The 23,987-nt window shown below is 38.8% G+C and overlaps 1 protein-coding gene across 1 annotated transcript; it reads right to left on the bottom strand.

The window, feature by feature from the left end:
- Positions 1-964: 964 nt before the first annotated feature.
- Positions 965-22,659, bottom strand: LOC101608091 (calcium-activated chloride channel regulator 1-like). The gene is made up of 14 exons (XM_012947767.2): positions 22,501-22,659; positions 19,957-20,097; positions 19,138-19,285; positions 18,422-18,530; positions 15,913-16,090; positions 12,419-12,646; positions 11,308-11,532; positions 8,752-8,929; positions 6,764-6,864; positions 6,185-6,412; positions 4,831-5,101; positions 4,151-4,321; positions 3,394-3,633; positions 965-1,311 (listed from the first exon to the last, which is right to left on the bottom strand). The coding sequence occupies exons 1-14, from the start codon at positions 22,657-22,659 to the stop codon at positions 965-967; spliced, it is 2,724 nt and encodes a 907-aa protein (XP_012803221.1).
- Between the last annotated feature and the right edge of the window lie 1,328 nt (positions 22,660-23,987).

Raw genomic sequence — 23,987 nt, 5'->3', positions numbered from 1 at the left:
GTATGCACCAGGTCTTCCTGCTGCAAACAAATTCCAGATGCATGCACCATTATATGCATCTGGCTTTACGTGGGTTCTGCGGAATCAAGCCCAAGCCATTAAGCTTTGCAACAAAAATCTTTAACCACTGTGTCATCTCTCCAGCCCCAAAAGTTTCACTTTGAATAAGGAATATTGGCCAAATTGTATTTTTTGTATATTTTGATATGTTCAAATAAATGTGTAAAACATAAACTTTTTCATTAGTTTATTTAATAAATATTTATTGAATATCTACTACATATCAAGCTATGTAAAGGATACAGCATTGAAATAAATTCCTGCTCTATTGCAACATTTTTATAATATTCTTAGGTCCAAATGATATGGTCTCAGAATAGAAATAGAACTTTATTAAGATATGCCACAATTATATGATAAAGCATTCCTGCTTGTCATTTCATGCCACATCTGAAACTCTGATAATATAACTAATGATAAAAATTTGACTTTCTTAAAATTTTTTACCGCTTTTCATTTAAAATTACTTCTACAGTCCTTTCAGATATCAGTGTGTACAAACATATCATTCATTCATATTCAGTTATGAATTATGAATAATTCCACTATAAAATTATTTGGTATTTTATGTGCACCAATACTCTTAAATGGTGTATATAAATTTTGATTCAGTTGATATACCAATTGAAATTGTAGCATATTCTGAAATGTTTCTTAAGAAACTCATAAATGCATGGCTTGTTTTCATATTAGGTGAAATCATCGAAGAATGGATCGAGAAAATAATCATTTTTACTTATATAGCAACTTGTTATTAATGAACTCAACTAGGAAAGATATTACTATAAACACTCACTTTTATATTGCAAAGAGCTATATAGCAGACATTATAGTAAATTAATTCTAAAGAAGTGTTTACCAAGTATAAATGAGATTGGATTTTGTTTCTAATACAATTTCTGGTTTAAAATATGGCTAAAACCACAAGTACTCCCAAAATTGTCAAACTGACTGCAGAGACATGGGTGCACAGATCAGGAATGCTGGGTTCTTGTGGAGGTGGAGGAATGAACTTGGTCGCCTGTGCAATGTTGGAGACCTCTGAAGTGAGATTGGCCTCATTGATGGCTTGAATTATGATGTAGACGTTTGTGCCATTTTCTGTTTTGAAAATTTCTGGTTTGAATTCAAAATTTTCTTTTGATCCAGACTCTTTAGGTATCAGACTAGATGTGTTCACTACTGAAGCATTGTGAAAATCTTTTTGGAGAGCCAGGAAATTCTTACTTATTCTGATAACGTAGCTATCAGCTGGAAAACAAATGGGTACTTCAGGTATTTCCAAATCACCAAGAGGCTGTGCTACCATTATACAGCCCTATGTTTAAAAGTTTACCAGAAATGTAAACTATAATTTATGTGTGGAAATCTCAGGCATAATTTTTCCCAGTAATCCTATCTTGCTTATTTTAAGGATGAATATATGAACAGTTTTTTAAAATGTCAAGTTATCTAATTAAATAAAAATTTAATCCAATATCATATTAGTACTCTTAGACTCAGAATCTAGATTTTTTTTTTAGAAAAATTATTTATTTATTTGTAAGAGAGAGAGAGAGAGAAGGGGGGAGAGGATGGGCACACCAAAGCCTCCAGCCACTGTAAACAAACTCCACATGCACACGTCACTTGTGTATCTGGCTTACGTGGGTCCTGGGGAATTGAACCTGGGTCCTTTGGCTTTGCAGACAAGAACCTTAACCACTAAGCAATCTCTCCAGCCCTAGATTTCTTTTTTTAAAAATCTTATTTTATTTATTTGCAAGGAGAGAGAGAAAGAGAGAAAGAGAGAGAGAGAGAGAGAGAGAGAGAGAGAGAGAGAGAGAGAATATGAATGAGAATGAATGGACATGCCAGGGACTCCCAGCTGCTGCAAACAAACTCCAGACACATGCACTGCTTTGTGCATCTGGCTTTACATGGGCACTGGGGAGTCGAGCACAGGTTGTTAGACTTTGCAGGCAAGTGTCTTTACAGCTAAGCCTTCTCTCCAGCCCAAGACTTCTTTTTAAAAAGCAATGCATAAGGAAATGAATGTGATTTTTAATGTAGAACAAGGAACAAAGACATTCAGTCTCTTACATCTGTATTATTTCATATTAAGTTGAAAGAAGGAGTCATTGTGTGGGGGGGGAGGGAATAAGAAAGAAGACAAAGAAGGAAACAGAGCAAAAGGAGGCCAGAGCTGGATTGTGAGCGAGCTAACGTGCTCACGAAGGAGGCAGGCCTTGGCGAGCATAATTCTCCACTCTACTACTGTTCAGGTTGTAAATCTGTAAAACAGGGATTTAGTCCTTATATCTGATACTTGACAAACTTTTTGAATGTCTATCGTAGTGGTAAAGTTGTAAATGATAATGTGTAAAATGCTTATCACAGTTTAATAAATACTCAATTAATGAATGTCTGAAATTCCCTCTATTAAACTATTATCAAGGAAGAAAAGGAAGGAAAATAAATAAAAAGAGGGATGTCTCCATGAATGTTTATCCACACTGATTATAGAAATCTGTCAGAGTCATTGATATGGAAATATCTGCCATGTTCTGAAATGTGATAATGTAACATCAGTATCCTTTTTTTGGTGTGAAAACTATTTTGTATGTTTTCAGATAATTTAAAATGTTTTAAATATGTGGAGAAATAACCTTGATTTTGTGATTCCCCCCGCCTCCACTCACTTAAAGCCTTTTGGCTAACACTTGGGTTCTCTATTGATAGCACCCTATCAATCCATTGCACTGTTCTCCATAAAAACTTTTGTTTTCTATGTAGGTGGATCAGCTAGCTGCCTCTCTCTACCCCTCTAGCTCAGGCTATCTGTTTACTTGTGTTTTCTGCACTTAATGGGAAATAAAATATAGACATTTCTGGAAACCTGATAGTGTTTGAAAACTCAACAATAATGAATAAAATTGTACAAGTACAGAAATATCTATAAAAATTTCCCTCTGGGTGGACAAAACAATGTACTAGAACACTATTATCCAGTCTTTTCAACATATTTTCAAGACTGTTCCAATTGTAGGAGACAGTTTGGTACAAAAGGATCTGATACAGCTGTTGTAATTTTAGGTCACTAAATATAGAAATAGTAGGCAAATTCATATATCTTGGCGTCTCAGTTTTCAAATCTGAAAACAAACGGGAAATGGCCAGTAGTAAGCTTTCCATAAATTCTATTTATAAATGAGGCTTTGAACAAGTTTTAGCAACTGAAAGCCTATAGAATTTCTTTTAGACCATTTAAAAAACTTACTATCGCAATTAATATCGCAATTAATATCGCAATTAAAACTCAATTTAAAACTTAGTATCAAAAATCAAACGTACCTCTCCCTTTGTCCAGGACACTGCCAGGGGCAGTCCACGTTAGTTGAATATAGTCTCCTTTAAACCCAGCCTCAAGGTCTGTGATTTTACTGGGTGGGAAGTCATGAGCGGGACGGACATTAGGGGGCGCTCCAGACACGGTGAACGACCCGCCGGAAGCGGTGCGGCTGAAGTCTTCCAGCTGCACTTCCCCCTCTTCCTGGGGAGCTTCAGGTCTGGGTGGATTCAGCGTAATTACACCTACCAAAAGTCAGACGTTTTGTGATTTTTCATCTTACATGACTATTATTCATGTTGTAAGTTGATCTTGCAAATATACAGGGTTAATGTTGATTGGCAGTAGACATCAAACGGTTACAGCTTTTAGTGAAAGAAAACCTTTTAACATCATTTTGAAATTTATAAGGAGACATAGTGATAGGTTAAGACCATCTTCAACCTCATCTAATGCTTGACTGGAAATTCTTTGAGGATAGAGACTGGGATTTCAGCTTTGCAGCTAGCATCTAGTGCTATATCCAGTATTGGACGTGTCCACTAATTTTTTTTTTTTTAATAAATGAAATGAATCAAGAGAGATGTTAATACAACATTGAGAAACACAGTGTATGCTATATTCACTAACATGAATATAATTTTGTAACATGTATATTATATAATTATATAATTGTACTTTTTGTAATACATTACAATTTCAATGTTTGCTATATTCAATTTACCTAGACAAGTGGTACATTTTTATTTGAATGCTACTTACCATTTTCAACATAGCCAGGTATATAAAGCGACTTGTTTGGTTGTTGCCTTACACTTAGTTTAGCTGAGCTTTTTCTTGCCTGGGCATGCACTTTTAAGCTGTATCTACCATTCCCATGGTAATCTGTGAAATATCTTGAGTAGATGCCGTCGTGTTTGACTGTGTCAGCACCTTGACATTGAAATGAAAGGAATAGTTATCCAGGAGGTAAAGATAACAGTTGTGCTTGTTGGTAAGCTCTGGTGATATCAGCGTCAAACAATAAACTACAGGAACCTGAGAATCACATGGTTTTGCTTCAAAGCTTGGTCGAGCACATGACTTTGTGATTTTTGAATAAGCCATGGAAGACATCCAGTTAATATTAGTTATTATTAGTTCATATAGAAAGCATCAAAGTAAGGAACAATAATTAGCTGGACAGGTGTATGTGAAATACCAACTATGAAGATGGAGAAACATCTTGGTCTATGGGGAAGTAAAATCTCTCATAAACTTCAAAGAAAGTAACTCTGCTTATGTCTGTGGTTTGTCAGGAGGATTGTATGAACAGTTTAAAAAGCATTGCAGCTAAATTTCATTCACTTTAAAATACGGTTCACAAATATTCAGAGAAATGATGACTTCTAAGACTTGCAGTCCTTTCCAGTTCAAAGGAAATCAGTGCAGATCATCATTACCTACGCCGTTGTCCCAGAGCTCCAAGGTGACTTGATGACCGTCTTCGGTTTCTATAATGGCTGTTACATTGACTCCCAGGACAGGCAAAAACCCTTGGCTGACTCGTGCATAAACAATCATTTTGCTGGGGTAATGTGCTGCACTTTGACTCATGTGTGCAGTTGTGATCACAGGGAGGGTGGAAGGACTTCTTGCTCGAGTGGTCACTGTCAGTGTTAGCAACTGAGGTTTGAGACCTTTGTTTTCAATGCTGTAAGTCCAAGTACCTGTCTGAAAGAAAAAAAAGAAAATCCCTTTAAGGGCTTTGTCCTACTTTTTGTCTGGGGTGTAAAATGGCTTGGAGGACTGGCTGTAACTCAGTGCTAACGTGCATGCGTGAAGCCTTGGGGTTCAGTCCCTGCACCTTCTAGGCTGGGTGTGGTGGTGCATGTCTGTGATCTCAGCGCGCAGAGGGCGAGGCGGGAGGACGAGAAGTTCAAGTCCATCCTCAGCGACAGCAATTATGGGGCCAGCCTGGAATACATGAGCAGCTGTCTAAAGAGTTACTCAAAAAGTGTAAACAGAATGATAATTTTTTGTGATGCTGAGGATAGAGCTCCGAGCCTCATATACGCTAGACAAACGGTCACTACTGAGCTACTTTCAGCCCAAATAATAATTTTTTAAATCTGATTTTATAGACTAGCAAATAGTATGAATATAGGTACTCATGCATTCTATCTAACTTATTTTTTTATTATGACAAATGATCTGTCACTGTTTTTTTTTTTTTCCTTTCGAGGTAGGGTTTTGCTATAGCCCAAGCTGACCTGGAACTCATTTTGTAATAGTCTCAGGGTGGCCTCAAACTCTTGGCAATCCTCCTACCTCTGCCTCCCGAGTGGTGGGATTAAAGGAGTACGCCACCACGCCCAGCCTGTCACTGTTTTAATATTGAAAATGTATGAGATATGTTTTTTTTTTTGTCTTTGTGCATGTGTGTACGTTAGTTCATATGTGTGTGGGTGCATGTGTGTGTGCATATGTGTGGCAGTCAGAGGTTGACATTGGGTGTCTTTCTCAATCACTCTTCTCCTTACTTCTTGAGACAAGGTCTCTCACCATTTCAGCCAGTCTGGCTAGGTAGCTTGCCCTGGGGACCTGCCTGTCTCCACATCCTGGGTGCTGGGATTCCAGATGTGCACTGCCACATCTGGCGTTTTATGTGGGTGGCAGGAATCTAAACTCAGGTTTCCATACTTAATGTGGTGAGCACTTCACTGATTGAGCCATCACCCTGACCCTGAGATGTTTTTAGTTTTTAATATACAAATTGACTAATAAAACAAAATAGAAATAAAAGAACAGACATACCTCTGCAATGCCTGGTATTCGAAGTCGAGCTGACTGAATGTTTAGCTGATCTACTTTGAAATCTGAAGTTTTATAAATTTTTCCTTTTGGATCTTGAAGAATAATTTCTGGGCTTGGTGGTGTTGTCCAGGTAACAACAAAGAAAGTGTCATTGCCAATGGTACTGTCCACAGGCACTGTCCCATTTATCCATTCCTTCCCTGAGATATTCAAGGCTTTACTCTCCAACTATTGTTACATAAATGGAAACAAACATTTAAAACTCATTTGCTAGCATGAGTAATGACACCTCAAAAGTTAGTTAATTCTAAGTAATTTCAGATTTACTTTAAAGATCTCCATTAAAGTAACTGAAAATTAAAGATTTTTCCTAATAAAATCATATATAATTATAAGAAATAGATTTGAAGAGAAGAGGTAGACAGCCGTAAGAATCATGGAAAAGACGATTCAGTAATGATGTTTTACTTCTGCATACCTGGCACTCTTTAGGGAAAAGAGTTATTTCTTAGAAACAGTTAATAATTAGGATAACAGTATTTTATGGGGACTGTGAGAAAGCAAAGAATTTTTACCAACCTGAAGAGCCTGCTGAGAGATGTTGCCACTTCTAGATGAAATCCTGCTAAAAGCATCAGTAAGGCCATTTATGTCTTTAATAACAGAGAAACGATGTCCTCCTAAAATAGGGTTTTAAATGGGAAAATCCTAGTTGTTGTACTGTTAATTTGTATGTTTTAAAGTATATCTAACTTTTGTTTTTAAGATGTACATACGATGTCTTTCTAGGCCCCTGGGTGTATTTGTTTTCCACATACACTTCTACACCAAGTAGATCTTGCTCAAACTAAGCAGAGGAATAAAACTTAAAGAATAGAGCAAGTGATTGTTTTTATATTAATCATCACATGTAAGTGCATGCTACATTAGTGCAGTTGATTAAACACTAAAGAATGTTATAAAAATGAAAATGTAGGTAGTTCTAATGAAACAGAATCTAGTTGGATTAAAACACACCAAAGACAATTGAGAATGACAATTTAGAATGAAGTAAAAATTGGTCAGTTGCAGGAAATCAATAATGTAGGAGTTAAGAAAGAAGGAGATTACTTGGATGGGAAGAATTAGGAAACACTAGACCACAGTGTCCAAGCGGCTGCCACAACTACACCATACTGTGCACATTTACGGAATGAGGAAAAGCAGAAAGGTTAGCTGGGAGATTATCAAACAGCCCAGATGGGGGCTGGAGAGATGGCTTAGCGGTTAAGCGCTTGCCTGTGAAGCCTAAGGACCCCGGTTCGAGGCTCGGTTCCCCAGGTCCCACGTTAGCCAGATGCACAAGGGGGCGCACGCGTCTGGAGTTCGTTTGCAGAGGCTGGAAGCCCTGGCACACCCATTCTCTCTCTCTCCCTCTATCTGTCTTTCTCTCTGTGTCTGTCACTCTCAAATAAATAAATAATTTAAAAAAAAAAACAGCCCAGATGGGTGGTAAGCAGGATTAGGATCATTAGTAGGACTTGATAGTAATATTTCAAACTCAGAATTCAGTGAGATTTGGTGGGATTATGATTATCACAACTCTAACTATGGCCTTAGACAAATGATCTGTGGATTCTAGATTTCCATCTCCTCTTCTGAAAGTAAGGATGTGTAAATCTTTTCTGTGGGACAGAATGGTTTTTTGAAACTGAGCAATAATTTTTGACTTGCACTCGACTAGCCATAAAGAGATTTCTCATTAGTGGTATTGTCAGGATCTAGGTGAGAAACGAATGGTGATAGCAGCTACTGGATGATTTAAGATGCAGGCATATGGGCTGGAGAGATGGCTTAGCGGTTAAGCGCTTGCCTGTGAAGCCTAAGGACCCTGGTTCGAGGCTCGGTTTCCCAGGTCCCACGTTAGCCAGATGCACAAGGGGGCGCACGCGTCTGGAGTTCGTTTGCAGAGGCTGGAAGCCCTGGCGCGCCCATTCTCTCTCTCTCCCTCTCTGTGTCTGTCACTCTCAAATAAAAAAAATAAAATAAAATAAAATAAATTAAAAAAAATTAAAAAAAAAAGATGCAGGCATATAAAGAAGTAGTGAGGGATGGAGGACTCAACTTAAAGAACTAGGAAGTTAGGAAGTGTTAACAACTACTTTTGGGGTGGGGAGGTTCAAGGTAGGGTTTCACTTTAGCCCAGGCTGACCTGGAATTCACTATGTAGTCTCAGGGTGGTCTCAACTTTGCCTACTAAATGCTGGGACTAAAGAAGTGCATGCTCAGCAAGCTAAACATTTTTTATTTATTTATTTTTTTTGGTGGTTTTCAAGGTAGGGTCTAACTCTAGCCCAGGCTGACCTGGAATTCACTATGTCTTCTCAGGGTGGCCTCAATCTCAGGACGATCCTCCTACCTCTGCTTCTTGAGTGCTGGGATTAAAGACATGTGCCACCATGCCTGGCAACGATTACTTTTAAGCTAGGGAATTGTTGAATAGTTTTACAGTTCACGGAGAAAGAGCATTTGGAATGGGAATGGCTAGAAGTTCATTTTCTATATAAAACTATCTCCCAAAGCTTTACCTGTCATGTTTGACAAGACTTCCAGGTCTTGGGCAGCATCAGGTCCCAGAGCAATGGTGTGAATGACGGCACCACTTTGTTTAACCATCTCAAAGCATGACCTTATACCACTATCTTCCCCATCTGTTAGTAATACGATTTCAGAACCAGACGTACTCTGGTTACTGGAAGTAATTGCCTGGTAGTGAAAAGCCACATCATTAATTACAAGCATATCATTTCTGAATAAACGAAAATGAAGAATAAACCTGTTTTTTAGTCTTTGAAGAGTCAATAGATTTATGTCTCAGAGTAAGCAAAAACCAATTTTTGTATAGTAATTTCAGACAGAGTTAGCATAAGAAAATAAGTGTGATCCACCTTCCACGGCTTAGGGTCTAATGAGGAAGAGGTGGCGGAAAGAATGTAAGAGCCAAAGGAAGGGTAGGACTCCTTACAACGTGCTCCCCCCAGACATACAAAGGCCTGGACATCCATGACCTCATAGTGCCTGACACTACCTACACAAGACCATCATAAGAGGAGGAAAAGATCATGACATCAAAATAAAAGACTGATTGAGATGGGCAGGGGATATGATGGAGAATGGAATTTCAAAGGGGAAAATGGGGAGAGGGAGGGTATTACCATGGGATATTTTTTATAATCGTGGAAAATGTTAATAAAAATTGAGAAAAAATAAAAATAAATATATAATAAATAAAACAAAACAAAACAAAAAAAGATTCCTGGAAGGATTAAACCTGATAAAAAAAAAAAAAGAAGTGTGATCTATATGGTTTCAAAACCAGAGTCTTAATACTTCAGATGTTCTCAAGTATACTTACTCCATCACTCATGAGTGGAAGACTGAGGTACTTAAGGTACAACCTGGCACATAGTAAGTGAATAGTAGCTGCTGTTACCATGAGGGACACCTGGAGTAGACGCAAGTGACCCACGCAGCTCTGGAAGTCTGAATCCTGAATATTACTTACAAAGTTAGGATCAAAGCAAGATCAAATGCGGTGGTTTATGCTATTTTAATGCACTTTATGTGGCCATTGTATAGAATCTTAGTGTTTTTCAGAAAAAAAAAAACCTCTTTGACCTCCATGAAGAAGGAAATTTCTAAATTCATTAATTACTATAACTTTTCATCTTCTTTTAGCCTAGAGCTTTGGCATTAGATACCTCAGTAGTAAAGAAGCTTTGCCAGCTGTTAGTCTCAGTCTCTTTTTTACTTGAGGTCAACATGAGCTTCATGTAATGATTGAGTTTCAAATTTACAGACTCTACAATTAGAAAGTCCAGGTTTGTTTCCTAGTTCTGGCATTACTGACTCTGTGAACCCGAGAAAGACTTATTTATTTGAAAATTCAGTTTTCTTTAGTGCAGTATGGGCTTAAAAGTATTACCAACTCACAGAGTAGTAGAAAGGATGGAAGACCACATGCATAAAACTTTTATCATAGACATGTAGTATATTATCAGCGAATATTATAGTTGGGATTTTGTAAGTAAAATGCTTACGTATCAATGTAGTTTCATTATGTAAGTAATTAAAGGATATTTATAACTGTGGTTTGATGTACTCTTGTAGGCTTTGTGGTCAAAACACAGGATGTATATATAGTGTTGTTGCATTAAAAATACATAGGAACCAATACATACAATCATTTGAACATGTTCTTAATATTCAATACCTGTAACAGTTTAGAAGGGAGTAGACATATATACTAAGAACAGGCACTACTAATTTCCATGTTATCTAGGATCGTGAGGTCAATAAGTAATACAGCCAGGACTTTATGACAAACAGGCCCACAAAGAAAAGTTAAGTGACGGTGCTAATCAGTGGCCTACGGCAGTGACTACTTTACATGAGGAAGGAGAGGATCAGTGAAAGGAGTTCTTTTCCTGTTTTTATGGCTTAGACATGACAGCAAATAGCTTTACATTGAGGCTAACTTAGGCTGGAAGAAATTCACATGAATATCAAGATGTATTAATAGGCATTTGGATGCAGTACTCAACAGGCGCCTCTCACTTTTGAGTTTGCAGTGTTGAACTTTCCCCTATGTTCATTGTGTTGGTCATGTGCTGTTTGAGGAATTGCAGCTCTGTCTCTCGTATTTGGTCCTACATTGCTCAAGGCACGAACTCTCTCTCTATGGTGTTTGAATGTCAATTCCGTTTGAATGAACCAGGTCTTTCTTCACCAGTGACGTCTTCACAGTTCCTGCAATGGCAGTATTTTCTACTTGGACATACAGAGAGGAGCTCTTCATGAAGACCACGATGCCTGTTTGCTTACCTTACTAACCTGCTCCCTCCCCAATACCACTTAGCACCTCGGCATTGTATCAGTGGAACAGCAAGACACGGAGATGTGCTAGCTGTAAATATCAGTAGCAGAGGCTGCTGGTTTTTGTTTTCCTATTCATGATTTATCCGGATTAGGTCAGAATATTATTAAATGAGGAACCCATGAACTCATGACCCCTGTTCAAAAGAAAATGACAAAAGTTAAAAGCAAAAGTAGTTGGCCAGTGATACTAATTTTTAAAAAACAACCTGGAATCCTGTTTTGAGTCCGCTGCAAATTGAAGTCCCACCATCAGCTTGTTGAGGCAGATTTGCAGTGATCTTTAGGTAGGCACTGTCATCAATTATTCTTACTAGATTAGCTTTGATGGTAGCGGTACTATCAAATGTGACCATCCCAACCAAAGATCCCATTTCAATGATTTGAATTAAGTACAGTTCTGCTGCTTGGTTCATTCGAATGAGACGTTGATCCTGTAAGCAAGAGAGAGAGAGAGAACAATTTTGGAGTTCCTAAACCTTGACAGGTTACTGAAAGACATTCACAGGTCATAGGTCATGATGATAATTGGTTGATGTACTTTAAGATTTTGGTCCTTCATTTTAACGAAAAGAAAATCTTCATTATGTATAGGTATGGATATTGTTAATAAAATGTTTAAAAAGGTCTTCAAAAATCAGTCTTTATGTTGTAAACTTTTTATTTAACAGTTATATATACAGGCATTTCTCTGGCAGAAATAGTTTTAAAATGTATTTTTAATAACAAGTTGAAAAATGTTCAGCAATAGAGGATTGACTGAATTATGGTATGTACATAGGACACAATTATTGTAAAATGTCATTTTTATAAGATAAAATTTAAAGTATATTATGTAAAAATCATTACACTTCTGAAAATAAAAATAAGCACATTAAGAAGAATAAAAGAATGAAATAAAATGACATGCTCAATTGTAGAATTATGGATAATTTTTATTTTTCTTACTTTTTTGAAATGAGATTTTGCTATGTTGCCTAGGCTGGCCTCGAACTCATGGGCACAAGTGATCTTCCTGCCTCAGCCTCCCAAGAGTAGAGACTACAAGCACGTATGACTACACCTGACTTTCTTACTTTTGTTGTTCAATTATGTACTTTTTGTAGTTAGTTAGAACTAAACATTAAGGAATAAAAATTATCCATCATCTTATAACCTCAACATAAGCATTGTTTTCCTTTGAGCACATTTTCTTCCAGTAGTTATTAATGCAAAATAACTGTGCTAAAGTTTATTAGAACTGAACGTAAGTAAGATTAAATTATATTTCTACAAAATACTTAATTTAAGAGAGAGAGAGAGAAAAAAAAACTGTCTTACTGAGCCCATGCTTCCAGATTTATCTAGTACCAGGCAGACTACTCGTGGCCGGGACCTGAGCAGTGAAAACGTCGGAGGGGGCGGCGCTTTGGCCCCTGCCATGGGAGAGGCACCCTGAAAATCCGCAGACTCCACGATCACGTCCCACGTGCTTCTGTGGTTGCACATTTTGTTTTGCAGGTTTGGAGCTTCCGTGTTGTGTGTTTCCTTTGTGCAGAATTCAGTCACCTGAAGGAGTCACAACACCATAGTAACCAGTGAGGCGTTGCCTTCCTTTGTGGACATACAGTTAGCTGCACGTACATCCTCCACAGGCTTCATTTCCTGACCATTAAAAGCCACCTCATAATCAAATATTCATTCTACATGCTTAGCGAGGAAGCAAGGGGGATCTACCAGTACAGGTGGCTAATGATCTCTGGAGGTTCTTGATGTGCAGGCACATATTGCCAGTGAGGGATGGTGGCAGACAGCTTAGCTACTTGACTTGGCTGTTTACTGTCCCTTCTGGACTTTTGGGAAGCTCAGATCTTAGATTAAGTTTAAGGAAAAGAGAGAGTGTGGTAATTTCTATCTGTTTCCCACAAGTGGCGTAGAGAATGTCCTCTCTTTAATTACCTGTGTTCCACATCTTCATTGTTGAACCAAAAGCTTGAGGACAGATAATCTAGCAGTCTGGATTGTTACTCATTTTAATGAATTTTCTTTAAAAAAATATCTTATTTTTATTTATTTATTAGAGATACAGAGAGAGAGAATGGGCACACCAGGGCCTCTAGCCACTGCAAATGAACTCCAGATGCGTGCATCCCCATGGGCATCTGCCTTATATGGGTCCTGGGGAAACAACGAGGTCCTTAGGCTTCACAGGCAAAAACCTTAACCACTAAGAAATCTCTCTAGTTCCCCCTTTTAAATTTCCTTTCTCCTTTCCTCCCTCCCTCCCTCCTTCCTTCCTTCCATCTTTTCCTTTTCTTCTTTCCTTTTCTTTTTTTTTTTTTTGGTTTTTCGAGGTAGGGTCTCACTCTAGTTCAAGCTGACCTGGAATTCACTATGTCATCTCAGGGTGGCCTTGAACTCATGGCAATCTTCCTACCTCTGCCTCCCAAGTGCTGGGATTAAAGGCGTGCGCCACCACGCCTGGCCTTGTTTCCTTTTTTTTTTATTGGCATTATCTCACTCTAGACAGGTTGACCTGGATCTTACTCTGTAGCCCCAGCTAGTTTTGAATTCACAGTGATACACCTACCGCAGCCTCCTGACTTCTGGGAATATAGGCATAAGCTGCCATGCTCTGCTCAAGTTCTGATGAATTCTGACACAAATAAGAAATCAATAAAAATATGAATGCTGAATGTGAATAATAGCTAATAATTCTGCCAGTGGGTGTCTCATTAGTATAGAATCTGTTAAAATCCTCCAGACTTTGAAAAGTTAGTAAATTGGAAGTGTTCTTATAAATTACTGCAGCATTCATGAAACAGTAAGCTTCAAGTTATAAGAATTTTTTTCTGTGATAAAATTTTTAAATTAAATTTACTTTTTTTTTTGTTTTTTTTCCAGGTAGGGTTTTGCTCTAGCCTAGGATGACCTGGAATTCACTATATATTCTCAGGGTGGCCTCGAACTCAGGGTGATCCTCCTACCTCTGCCTCCTGAGTGCTGGGATTAAAGGCACGTGCCACCACGTCCGGCCCTTACATTTACTTTTTAAGTGGAACCTTTGTATGGATATATCAAGGGTTGGTACCTTCATTCCTCTCCTCCCTGCCCCCACTCCACTGAGAGGCCCCCTTGGTGGGATTGCAGTTATTCACCATGGAGTTGTGGGGTATGAGCTGGGAGAGCAGCAGTCAGTTATTGCTGGGGCGGGGGTAGGTAATGCCTCTGGATATCCCCTCCCACCCTGTGGCTCTTAGATTCTCCCCGCTTTTCCACAACATTCCTCGAGCTTATTACTTTTTAATGGCGATAGTTTATCATTCTAATGCCTTCCCAACATAAAGTCTCCAGACCTAAGCTCATTGTATCTCAGAGTCTGACATGACTCTGTTTACATTTTCCAGAATACAGTTTGCAAGCAAGGCTTCATAAGCATGTCTAGCTCTTATGAAATGCCCAACAAAACGTGTCCCTCTCTCCCCTGCTACTGTCATTGTCTTTTTATTTATTTTTTGGTCAAGTTTCCCAGGTGCCCTTGCTGCACCTTTTTAGCGGGTCTCCTGCTCCAACTCTGCGCGCTCTCATCTCCTGGAATCTTCCAGCCTCACCTTTCATTACCTTCCTGAAAGCACTGAGCAGACGCCTCATCACTAGTCTGAAGTGGAGGGGATTAAACCCAAGCACCTTGGCTTTGGAGGCTCCTGTCTCATCTCCTGCCTCACGCTCATTACATATCCTTTGTGTCTACCACAGTGCTTCTCTCTGTTTCTAGAATATGCCAGAAACTTTCATCACTGTATTCCCTCACCCACATATCAACTAAAAATCGGAGAAAAGAAATCTTTTCTTCTAGTTCTTTACTGCTGTCTGCCTGAAAATCGTTTGATAGCATTAAAATCTTCAACAACTATCATGCAAATAATTACACTCCATTGTACCTTACGTAAAAATGCGCTGGGGATATGGCTCAGTAGTTCTTGCTGTGCGTGTATGAGGGAGGCCCTGAGTTTGTATTCTCAGCACCCACATAAATGCCAGGCAGGTATGGCAACCAACCTGTAATCCTACTGCTTGGGGTGAGGGGGTCCCCAGGTCACAAGGGAATTAGCTAAACTAGCTTAATGGTTGATGGTTGTGCTCTGGGTTCAAGTGAGAGACCTTGCCACAGTAGACCAAATAGAGAATGATTAAGGAAAGAAAAACACCTACAGTCAGCCTCTGGCTTCCACCTGTGCATGTACACGCACACACACGCACACACACACACACACACACACACACACACGCACCTAAAAGCACCATTATTGCCCTGGAGATAAGTTCAGTGCCATAAATGAGGGGAAGTGTACTGTTAGAACTTATTGTGACTAGGCTGAGCAGGGGAGCCTGCTACAGGCCAGAAGCACCAGTCTAGCAAGACAGGGTGGGTCATTTACAGAACATCCCCACACGGGCTGCAGAAATGACCTCTCGTTCGTTGTATGAATCTTTCCTTTCTGTTGATACACACAATATAGGAGAAAAATCCAGCTTCCCTGACCGAATTTTCCCAGGAATTCCCTCATAAAACAAGAAATTGAAAGTACTTGTTAGAATCATAGGGGCTGGAGAGGAGACTCAGGGGTTAAGGTGCTTGCCTGCAAAGCCTAATGACCTGAGTTCGAGTGTCCAGCCCCCATGTAAAGCCAAATGCACAGTGACACATGCATCTGGAGTTTGTTTGCAGAGTCTGGAGGCCTGGGCATGCCCATTCTCTCTCTTTCTCTTTCTTTTGTCTATTTTTATTAGTTGCAAATAAATAAATATAATTTTTTAAAAAATGAAGTACTTACAGAATCAAAACTTTGCATGAACATTATGGAGTCTTTGGCAATCTGGGATTTGTCTGGGATAAATGTACACTTGGCTTCAAAAAGTCCTGTTTTGGAATCATGTCTGCATGACCGTGTTATACAGCTGCCTCCTTGGCATTCATTGACCACATTTCTGCCAGTAATATTCGTGGAACATCTGTGATAAAGAAATTATATTACTTCTTGTATGGTGGTGGGTATTGGATCAATGGGATTGTGCATGCCAGGCTAGCAACCGACCACAGAGCTACAACTTCAGCCCCAAATCCACTTTTTTTCCAGCACTGTGGTTGAGTATTATCAAGACAAGAATAAAGACTGACATTCTAGAATCTTTCCTAAGTGACAACTGCTCTTGGTCATATATCAAACTTTTTGGCAAGAGTAGGTAGGCACAATGTTCTACCCCTAGTTACTATTGATTTTAATAAAAACAGGGTTCTCAACTCACTGAACATTCATCACTTACTAATATAATCAATGAATCTATTGCTTTTGTGATTTTGAGATAAGGATGGGAAATCCTAATGCATAGGGATATTGTAAAGATTAAATGAGCTAAGAATTTCAAGGAAATTGTTTTTTAGTAAGTAGGGAAGAGTCAAAGTTAGGCTTAAAATCCTCTTAAAATCTTTTTTAGTTTCCATGTGTGATATAACTGGTTTTAAATTTGTTGCAGTTTATATTTTGAGAGTCAGTAAACTAGACCAAAGGAAGAAATAACAATGAACCATACGTGGAAATGTTTGTACACTCAAACCATGTGATCTTCTGGTTAAGACAATTGTCAAGTCTTTGGCAGGGAATGGGAGCGAGGACAGATATGGGTGAGGAAATCTGAGGAGTACCTGTTTATATATAGAACCTCTCACTCGGAACTTTCATACCATTAGTTTATTGCAAAGATTTGTTTTGCAAGGATAAAGGAAATGGTAAATAACGTCTTCCAAGAGAGTTAATTGTAGAATTAGCCCCAAAGTTGAACTTACACATGACCAAAGTGGCTTGTATACAATAGGAGATCAATGAATATTGTTTCAAATAAAGTTTTTACTAATAGATCTTTTAATTACAGATTATAAGGAAATTCATCCATTTTTTCATTAATTTATCGCATATTTGTTGTTCAATAATTCTTTCTTTAGCTTTGACTATATTCCTGACTCATGCCAGGAGATTGAAAAACAAATCATAGTCTTCAAGGATCTTAAAGTCTTGTGTGTGTGTGGGGGGGGGAAATCATGCTATCAGTTATTGCTGGGCAATAGAAGTGAGGAGGAAGCCTGGCACGTTGCTGTGGGCTCTCTCCCCAGGCGTCTAGATACAACTGGCAGGGAAAGAAGGCCACTTGAAGAAGAAATATTTGAAGGATGAGCAGGCAGTGCTTGAGCAAAGCACAGTTTTGTGAGAAGAGGGAGGTTGGGATGAGAGTTTTGGGCTGAGAACAGCTCAGTCTGTACGAGGCTCCAAGCAGCTCTGCAGAGCAGGTCGTATCATACAGGGCACAGGGATGGGCACTTTTCTAGCACCCTCTCCCATCTAATGCATTTTCCTTTCAGACTTATTTTCTTATAACAAGGGTCCATTGTGCTCAATACTCTAAATATTGGAAGTGCTTTGTAAATATTTCAAATGCTTTTAAATATTCTAAGTGACATTATAAATTTAAAGACTTAAGCATTTATCATTTTATAAACAGCACCTATCTAGGTCCATTGCAGAAATGTCTTTTCTTTCAGTTAAATGTTTCTTTTAAGTGTGTTTATATTTTATACATATCTGCATCTTTTTTTTTTTTTTGCTAAATAAAACCACATGTAAACTCTTGTAATGTATCCAAAATAACTCCAATCTACTCTTAAAAATTTATTGATGGTTATTAACTTCTGAATCAGGACTGGATAGTTTTAAAAATTCCATTTACTCACCCTTATGAGAAACATTTCTTCAATTCAATAGTAAAATATATTTACCATGTTACAACTCAATTGTTTTCATCTTGAAAAGTTATGAACTAAGTGAACAAAAACGTGTTCATATGGGAGGTGGTAACAAGAAAGGGTAAAAAGGGAAAAAAGGATATATATTTTATCTCCTATACAGAATATAAATATATATATGTATATATGCATATATATGAAAGCAAAGGTATAAAAGCATAATAAATAAAATTAAATCTTAAAAGTGAATAGAACTGAATTCTAATTCTCTGATGTCTCAGGGTTTAGTTATTTCATTTTTCTTCTGCTATTAAACTATGCTAGTAGAAATCCTACAATATGAAAATGATTCCAAATTCATGATTATTTTTTATTCCCAGGTGGGATTACCAGAATTAATTAAATACATATATAATAGTGAAGTTTGAGTATTGTAATTAACTATATAAACTTCCAGCCCCTCAAAACAGCCATTGTTTTCCTACTACAGAAATCTTAAGAGTCATAACTGGAGGTTTTGGAAACAGGTGTATTTCATACAGTCATACCTTGTTGCTTCTATGGTGTTCTTTGAGGACATGTAGAAGGGCTGGTCCAAGTTATACTCATCAAACACCCCCCACCGGAGATGGGCCCACTCATGAGCAAACACTCTGCCTATGAGAGAACATTGCCACCTGGGAAGTTAGTTACAGCATCTGAACACAGCAGCCTTCTTTTTTAAAAAAATTTTTTTGTTCATTTTTGTTTATTTATTTGAGAGTGACAGAGAGAGAGAGAGAGAGAGAGAAGGAGAAAGAAAGAGAGAGAGAGAGAGAATGGGAGCATCAGGGCTTCCAGCCTCTACAAACGAACTCCAGACATGTGTGCCCCCTTGTGCATCTGGCTGACTTGGGTCCTGGGGAATCGAGCTTCCAACCGGGGTCCTTAGGCTTCACAGGCAAGCACTTAACCGCTAATCTATCTCTCCAGCCCTACAGTAGCCTTCTATTTTACATCTCTTCCCATCTCCCTGCCCGAGTTGAGGAACTCTAGACATGGACACTTTTCATTAGACCAAAAGGTTGAAATGGTCTATTGCCAATGAGCGACTCATGTTTCTATTAAGCTTCTATATACAAAGCAGTGGTTGACCGTAACTCGTGTACTTCCAAACACAGGTATGACTTAATGCTTACTTTTCTTAAAAGTCTAAAATGACATTAATATCAGGGTTGTGCTTTCTTCCTATCGGAAATAAGAAGTATAAAATATGTATCTGTACCTCGGGGTCCATAGATAGGTAAGTTATTACTCAGTAGGAAGTTTGGAGTGAAATGTATGTACTGTCCTTTCTCTCCACATTGTCCATATTGCAGTGTATAGGGGTCATCTCCATACTTCACATAAGGCTCAGCAACTATGACGTCTGCCTAAAAAGCAGGAGAGCAACCACACAGTCAAATGCTGGAGTAATAAACACAAGGGTTTTTAAAACAAGGACTTTTCATGCACATTAAGAAAAGTTATATTACAAGTTAAATTACTAACTACCCGAAGCTACAAGTGTACTTTTTAAATTCAGATAGACATAGATCCTAAGGAGAGAGCCACCCCATCATACCTCAAAGGGGCCCCTGCTGAAACTAAGAACAATTGGCGAAACAAGCAAGGGTGCTGTTTTCCTGATGAACCGGATACCAGCACAAGGGGGAAGGAGACCAACACAGAGAAAAATCAATTCCTACCAAATCAGATTTTCAGAGACCCAGAGGCTCCCAACACCTCATCACTGGAGCAGACCAAAAATGAACCCAACATGGCTCAGGGAAATTTTGCGGAAGAGGGGGCACAAAGAATGTCAGAGCCACACGTTGGGTCATGATATGCAGAGACATTTATCCTACCCATAACTGTGGACTAACTCCACAATGCATGACCCATATACCTCAACAAGGAGGGGCCAGGGGGAGGGGGTAGGACATGGATGAGTCTAACAATGGTACCAACTTGACTGTATTCACTGAGTACAAAACGAATTAATAAAACAAAACAAACAAACAAAAGGCATAGGGAACACTTAGGAGCTGGATAAAATACCTACTTGGTCATAGGATTCTTGTTTTGGAAGTGAGTACTCAGGTTTTGACTTCCAGGTCATTGGGATTAAAATGCTGACCTTCCTGAAATAAACTGTTCGTTTGGTGGCCTCAAACAGGTAAGTGGAAGCTTCAGTTATCATTTCCTGATGAAATGAAAAGTACCTTGTGGTAACAGTTTCACAGTTAAACGGCATAAAAGTCTGTATACAAAGGACAAGAAGTAAACCAAAGCTCCTTGTCCCCTAACAGCTTTTGCACAGACTAATTGGAAGAGGGAGAGTTTTCCACGTCTCTGGCCCGTGAGCACGTTTCCACCGAGTCAAGCCCGCTTCTGACCGTCCTGCAGTCAGCAGTACAGGCTGGAGACAGGCGTGACGGCGCCGGGTGAGACATGCCAGCGCGTGAGACTGGGCCTCTGAGCAAGTGGCCGCGTCCGCTTTCTTATAATTGGGTTGTTTATACACGTTGGGAATGCCAGTTTGGTAGGTTATGATATTTGTTGTTTATTAGATTTGTCTTTGCTAGATTTAGTTTGAGTTATTGCCTTTTATATGGAGTGTGGTCATGAAAAAAGCAAGATTTTACTAAGTGGAATAATAAAAAAATGCTCCCTCTGCTTGCAAATTTATAGAAAAAGAAAGAAAGGGAGGAAGAAAGAAAGAAAGAAATAAAGAAAGAAAGAGACGTAAAGAAAGAAAGAAAATCAGAAAAGCCGGGCGTGGTGGCGCACACCTTTAATCACTTGGGAAGTGCTTGGGAAGCAGAGGTAGGAGGATCACTGTGAGTTTGGGGCCACTCTGAGAATACAAAGTGAATTCCATGTTAGCCTGGACTAGGGTGAGACCCTACGTCGAAAAACAAAAGCACAAACAAAAATAAACAAACAAAAAGGAAATCAGTTTTTTTTTTAATTGGGGACTGGAGAGATGGCTTAGTGGTTAAGGTACTCTCCTGCAAAGCCGAAGGACCCAGGATCTATTTCTCAGTGCCCATGTAAGCCAGATGCACTAAGTGGCTCATGCATCTGGAGTTTGTTTGCAGCAGAGTTAGAAGCCCTGGTGTGCCCATTCTCTCTCCTGCTCTCTCTCTTACTCAGTCTCTCTCTCCTAGCAAACAAATAAAATTAAAAAAGAAAGCAGTTAAAAAATACATAGGACTGACTGGTTTCAGGTTGCCATTGACACTAAAAATCATTTTTTTCTTTTATTTATTCATTTGAGAGAGAGAGAGATAGAGAAAGGGAGAGAGAACACACGTGTGCAAGAGAGAATGACCATGCCAGGGCCTCCAGCCACTGCAAACAAACTCCAGATGCGTGTGTCCCCTTGTGTGTCTGACTTATATGGGCACTGGGGAATTGAACCTGGGTTCTTAGGCTTCATAAGCAGGCACTTTAACTGCTAATCCCTCTCTCCAGTCCCTAAAACTCAGTTTTATATGAGGAAAAGTCTTTGCTTTTGACGACCTCACAGGGATATTGGGAGGATGAGAGAACATAGTATTTATTAAAGTGTTCTTTATAAAATGTCATATTATACTAATATCAATCCAACTAAAAACACAAATCAACTTCAAAAGTATGTTTTATTTAAGATAAGAGATATTAGATTTTTAAGTTTTCCAGAGTAGAGCAAGTATGAGCAACTGGAAAAAATGTAAGATAATTAACTTCTGGGACTTAAATATAGATTTGATATTGACCTTGAGAGGGTAATTGAGGAATAAGATCAAAATAGATTATATATATGAAAAGGTCCAAACAATTGAAATAACTTTACTAAATTAAATATAAGGGGCTGGAGAGATGGCTAGAGGTTAAGCACTTGCCTATGAAGTCTAAGGATCTGGGTTCGAGGCTCAAATCCCCAGGACCCACATAAGCCAGGTGCATATGGTGGTGCACACATCTGGAGTTCATTTACAGTGGCTGCAGGCCCTGGCACACCCATTCTCTTTCTCTCTGTCTCTCTCTGCCTCTTTCTCTCTCTGTCTGTCACTCTCAAATAAATAAATAAAAATAAACAAAACAAATTAAAAAAATAAATTAAATATAAGAATATTTTGGGTTGGAGAGATAGCTTAGTGGTTAAGCGCTCACCTATGAAGCCTATGGACCCCGGTTCGAGGCTCGGTTCCCCAGGTCCCACATTAGCCAGATGCACAAGGGGGCACACGCGTCTGGAGTTCGTTTGCAGAGGCTGGAAGCCCTGGCGCGCCCATTCTCTCTCTCTCCCTCTATCTGTCTTTCTCTGTGTCTGTCGCTCTCAAATAAATAAATAAAAAATGGACAAAAAAATATTTTAAAGAATATTTCCACATTGTTCAAGGGTTTTTGCTACCTTTGCTAGTTAATAATTCATTGAGATTTTGGACCCTAGTATTAGTGCATAATACATATATAAAACTAAGCAGATATTAATCTTGACAGTTTAGATAAACACTAGGTATATACATTAAAGCAGCATTGGGGAGTTCTAACTGTGAGTGTGTGTAGGTGTCTAGGTGAAAATATTGAAAAAACATATGCAGGAAATAAAATTTCTTACCTTTATTTTTTGGATGAGTCTTTCATCTTCTGACACACTGGGGTTAATTGCAATGACCATGCCATCATATCCATTGTTGTTCAAATTGATCATTGAGCTTTTCACCCCCTGCAAGAGGTACAAGGTTAAGAATAAAGTAACCTTCAGACTGAGCATCATTGTTGCACATGCTGCATACAGTGAACATTATGGCAATCTAGAGAGGCTATTTATGTGCTTGCTTAGTTCAAGAATTTGAATCAAGGCCAAAATATTTGCATAAATTTGATATAGTGGAATGGTAATATTTTTTTTGGTGAGCTTCCTTTATATGCATTCTAAAGGCTTAATTAAATGGCAATGGGGATTATGGTAAATACATTTGTCATGTTTGAAGACAGCTAAGGCAGTAATTATTCATTGAGTTGAGCTGTTGTTTTGATTGTGTCTTCCTTCCCATAGAGGTGATGAGTTACCATCACCATCACCAAGGCTATCAGCCAATAGCAGTAGAGTGGACAGTCCTCAGATATGTTTACAGGGAGAGGTGAGGAGCTGAGCAAAAATGTACCAGGAAAGTACAAATGAAAAGGCTTGTATTAAAACAAAACCCAAAAGGACTGACGTGGGAGTGGCCGAAAATTACAAGTTGCTATTGTTCCTTTAGATGGGAATGACAAGGGCTCACAACAGCTGTGAATCAAACGGAAAGTTTTTCTTTTTTATATTACCTTTGGTGATAGCTACTTGTTTGTTCAGTTTGCAAATGGCATCAATGCTCTCAATCCTTTTGTAACTTGAGAAGTTAATATGTTAGCTAAGATTTCTTTTTGATTGAACACAAATGTTTTGTAGCTTGAAACAGTCTTACAGTAGCATTGTGAGCTGGCTGTGGAATGAGATGAATCTTACTTTGACTCTTTATTTTTAAAATATTTTATTTACTTGAGAGAGGGAGAGAGAAGGGTACACCGGGGCATCTAGTCACTGCAAACAAACACCGGATGTGCCACCTTGTGCGTCTGGCTTACATGGGTAGTACTAGAGAATTGAACTTGGGTCCTTAGACTTCGCAGGCAAATGCCTTAACCACTAAGCCATCTCCCCAGCCTGACTTTGACTCTTGATTTGGTCACATAATACATGTTCTTTGTTACAGTGTGCAGCTCTTTTGTAAACTTGGTTCTTTCTTTTCTTTTCTCCTCCCACCCTCCTTCCTTTCTGCTTTGTTTTCTCCTCTTTTTCCTTTTTATTTCTTTCTGGAAACAAGGTTTCATGTAGCCAGGCTAGCCTGAGACTCAGTATGGGGCCAAGGATAATCTCGAGTCTCTTATTTCCCTCTCTCTGCTTCCTTGGTGCTGGAATGCAGGCAAACACCACCAGCAGCCCAGCTTTACGTGGTGTGGGGAATAAAAATCAGGGCTTCCTCCAGGCTAGGTAAGTATGCTACCAACTGATCTGAACCCAGAGCCCAAGCTTAGTCTTTTCTGTGATGTCCTAGTTGCTAT

This window comes from Jaculus jaculus, chromosome 19, assembly GCF_020740685.1.
Source record: "Jaculus jaculus isolate mJacJac1 chromosome 19, mJacJac1.mat.Y.cur, whole genome shotgun sequence".
Lineage (NCBI taxonomy): Eukaryota > Metazoa > Chordata > Mammalia > Rodentia > Dipodidae > Jaculus > Jaculus jaculus.
Note: the sequence above shows the minus strand (reverse complement) of the source record. Positions and strands in the feature narration are given on the sequence as shown.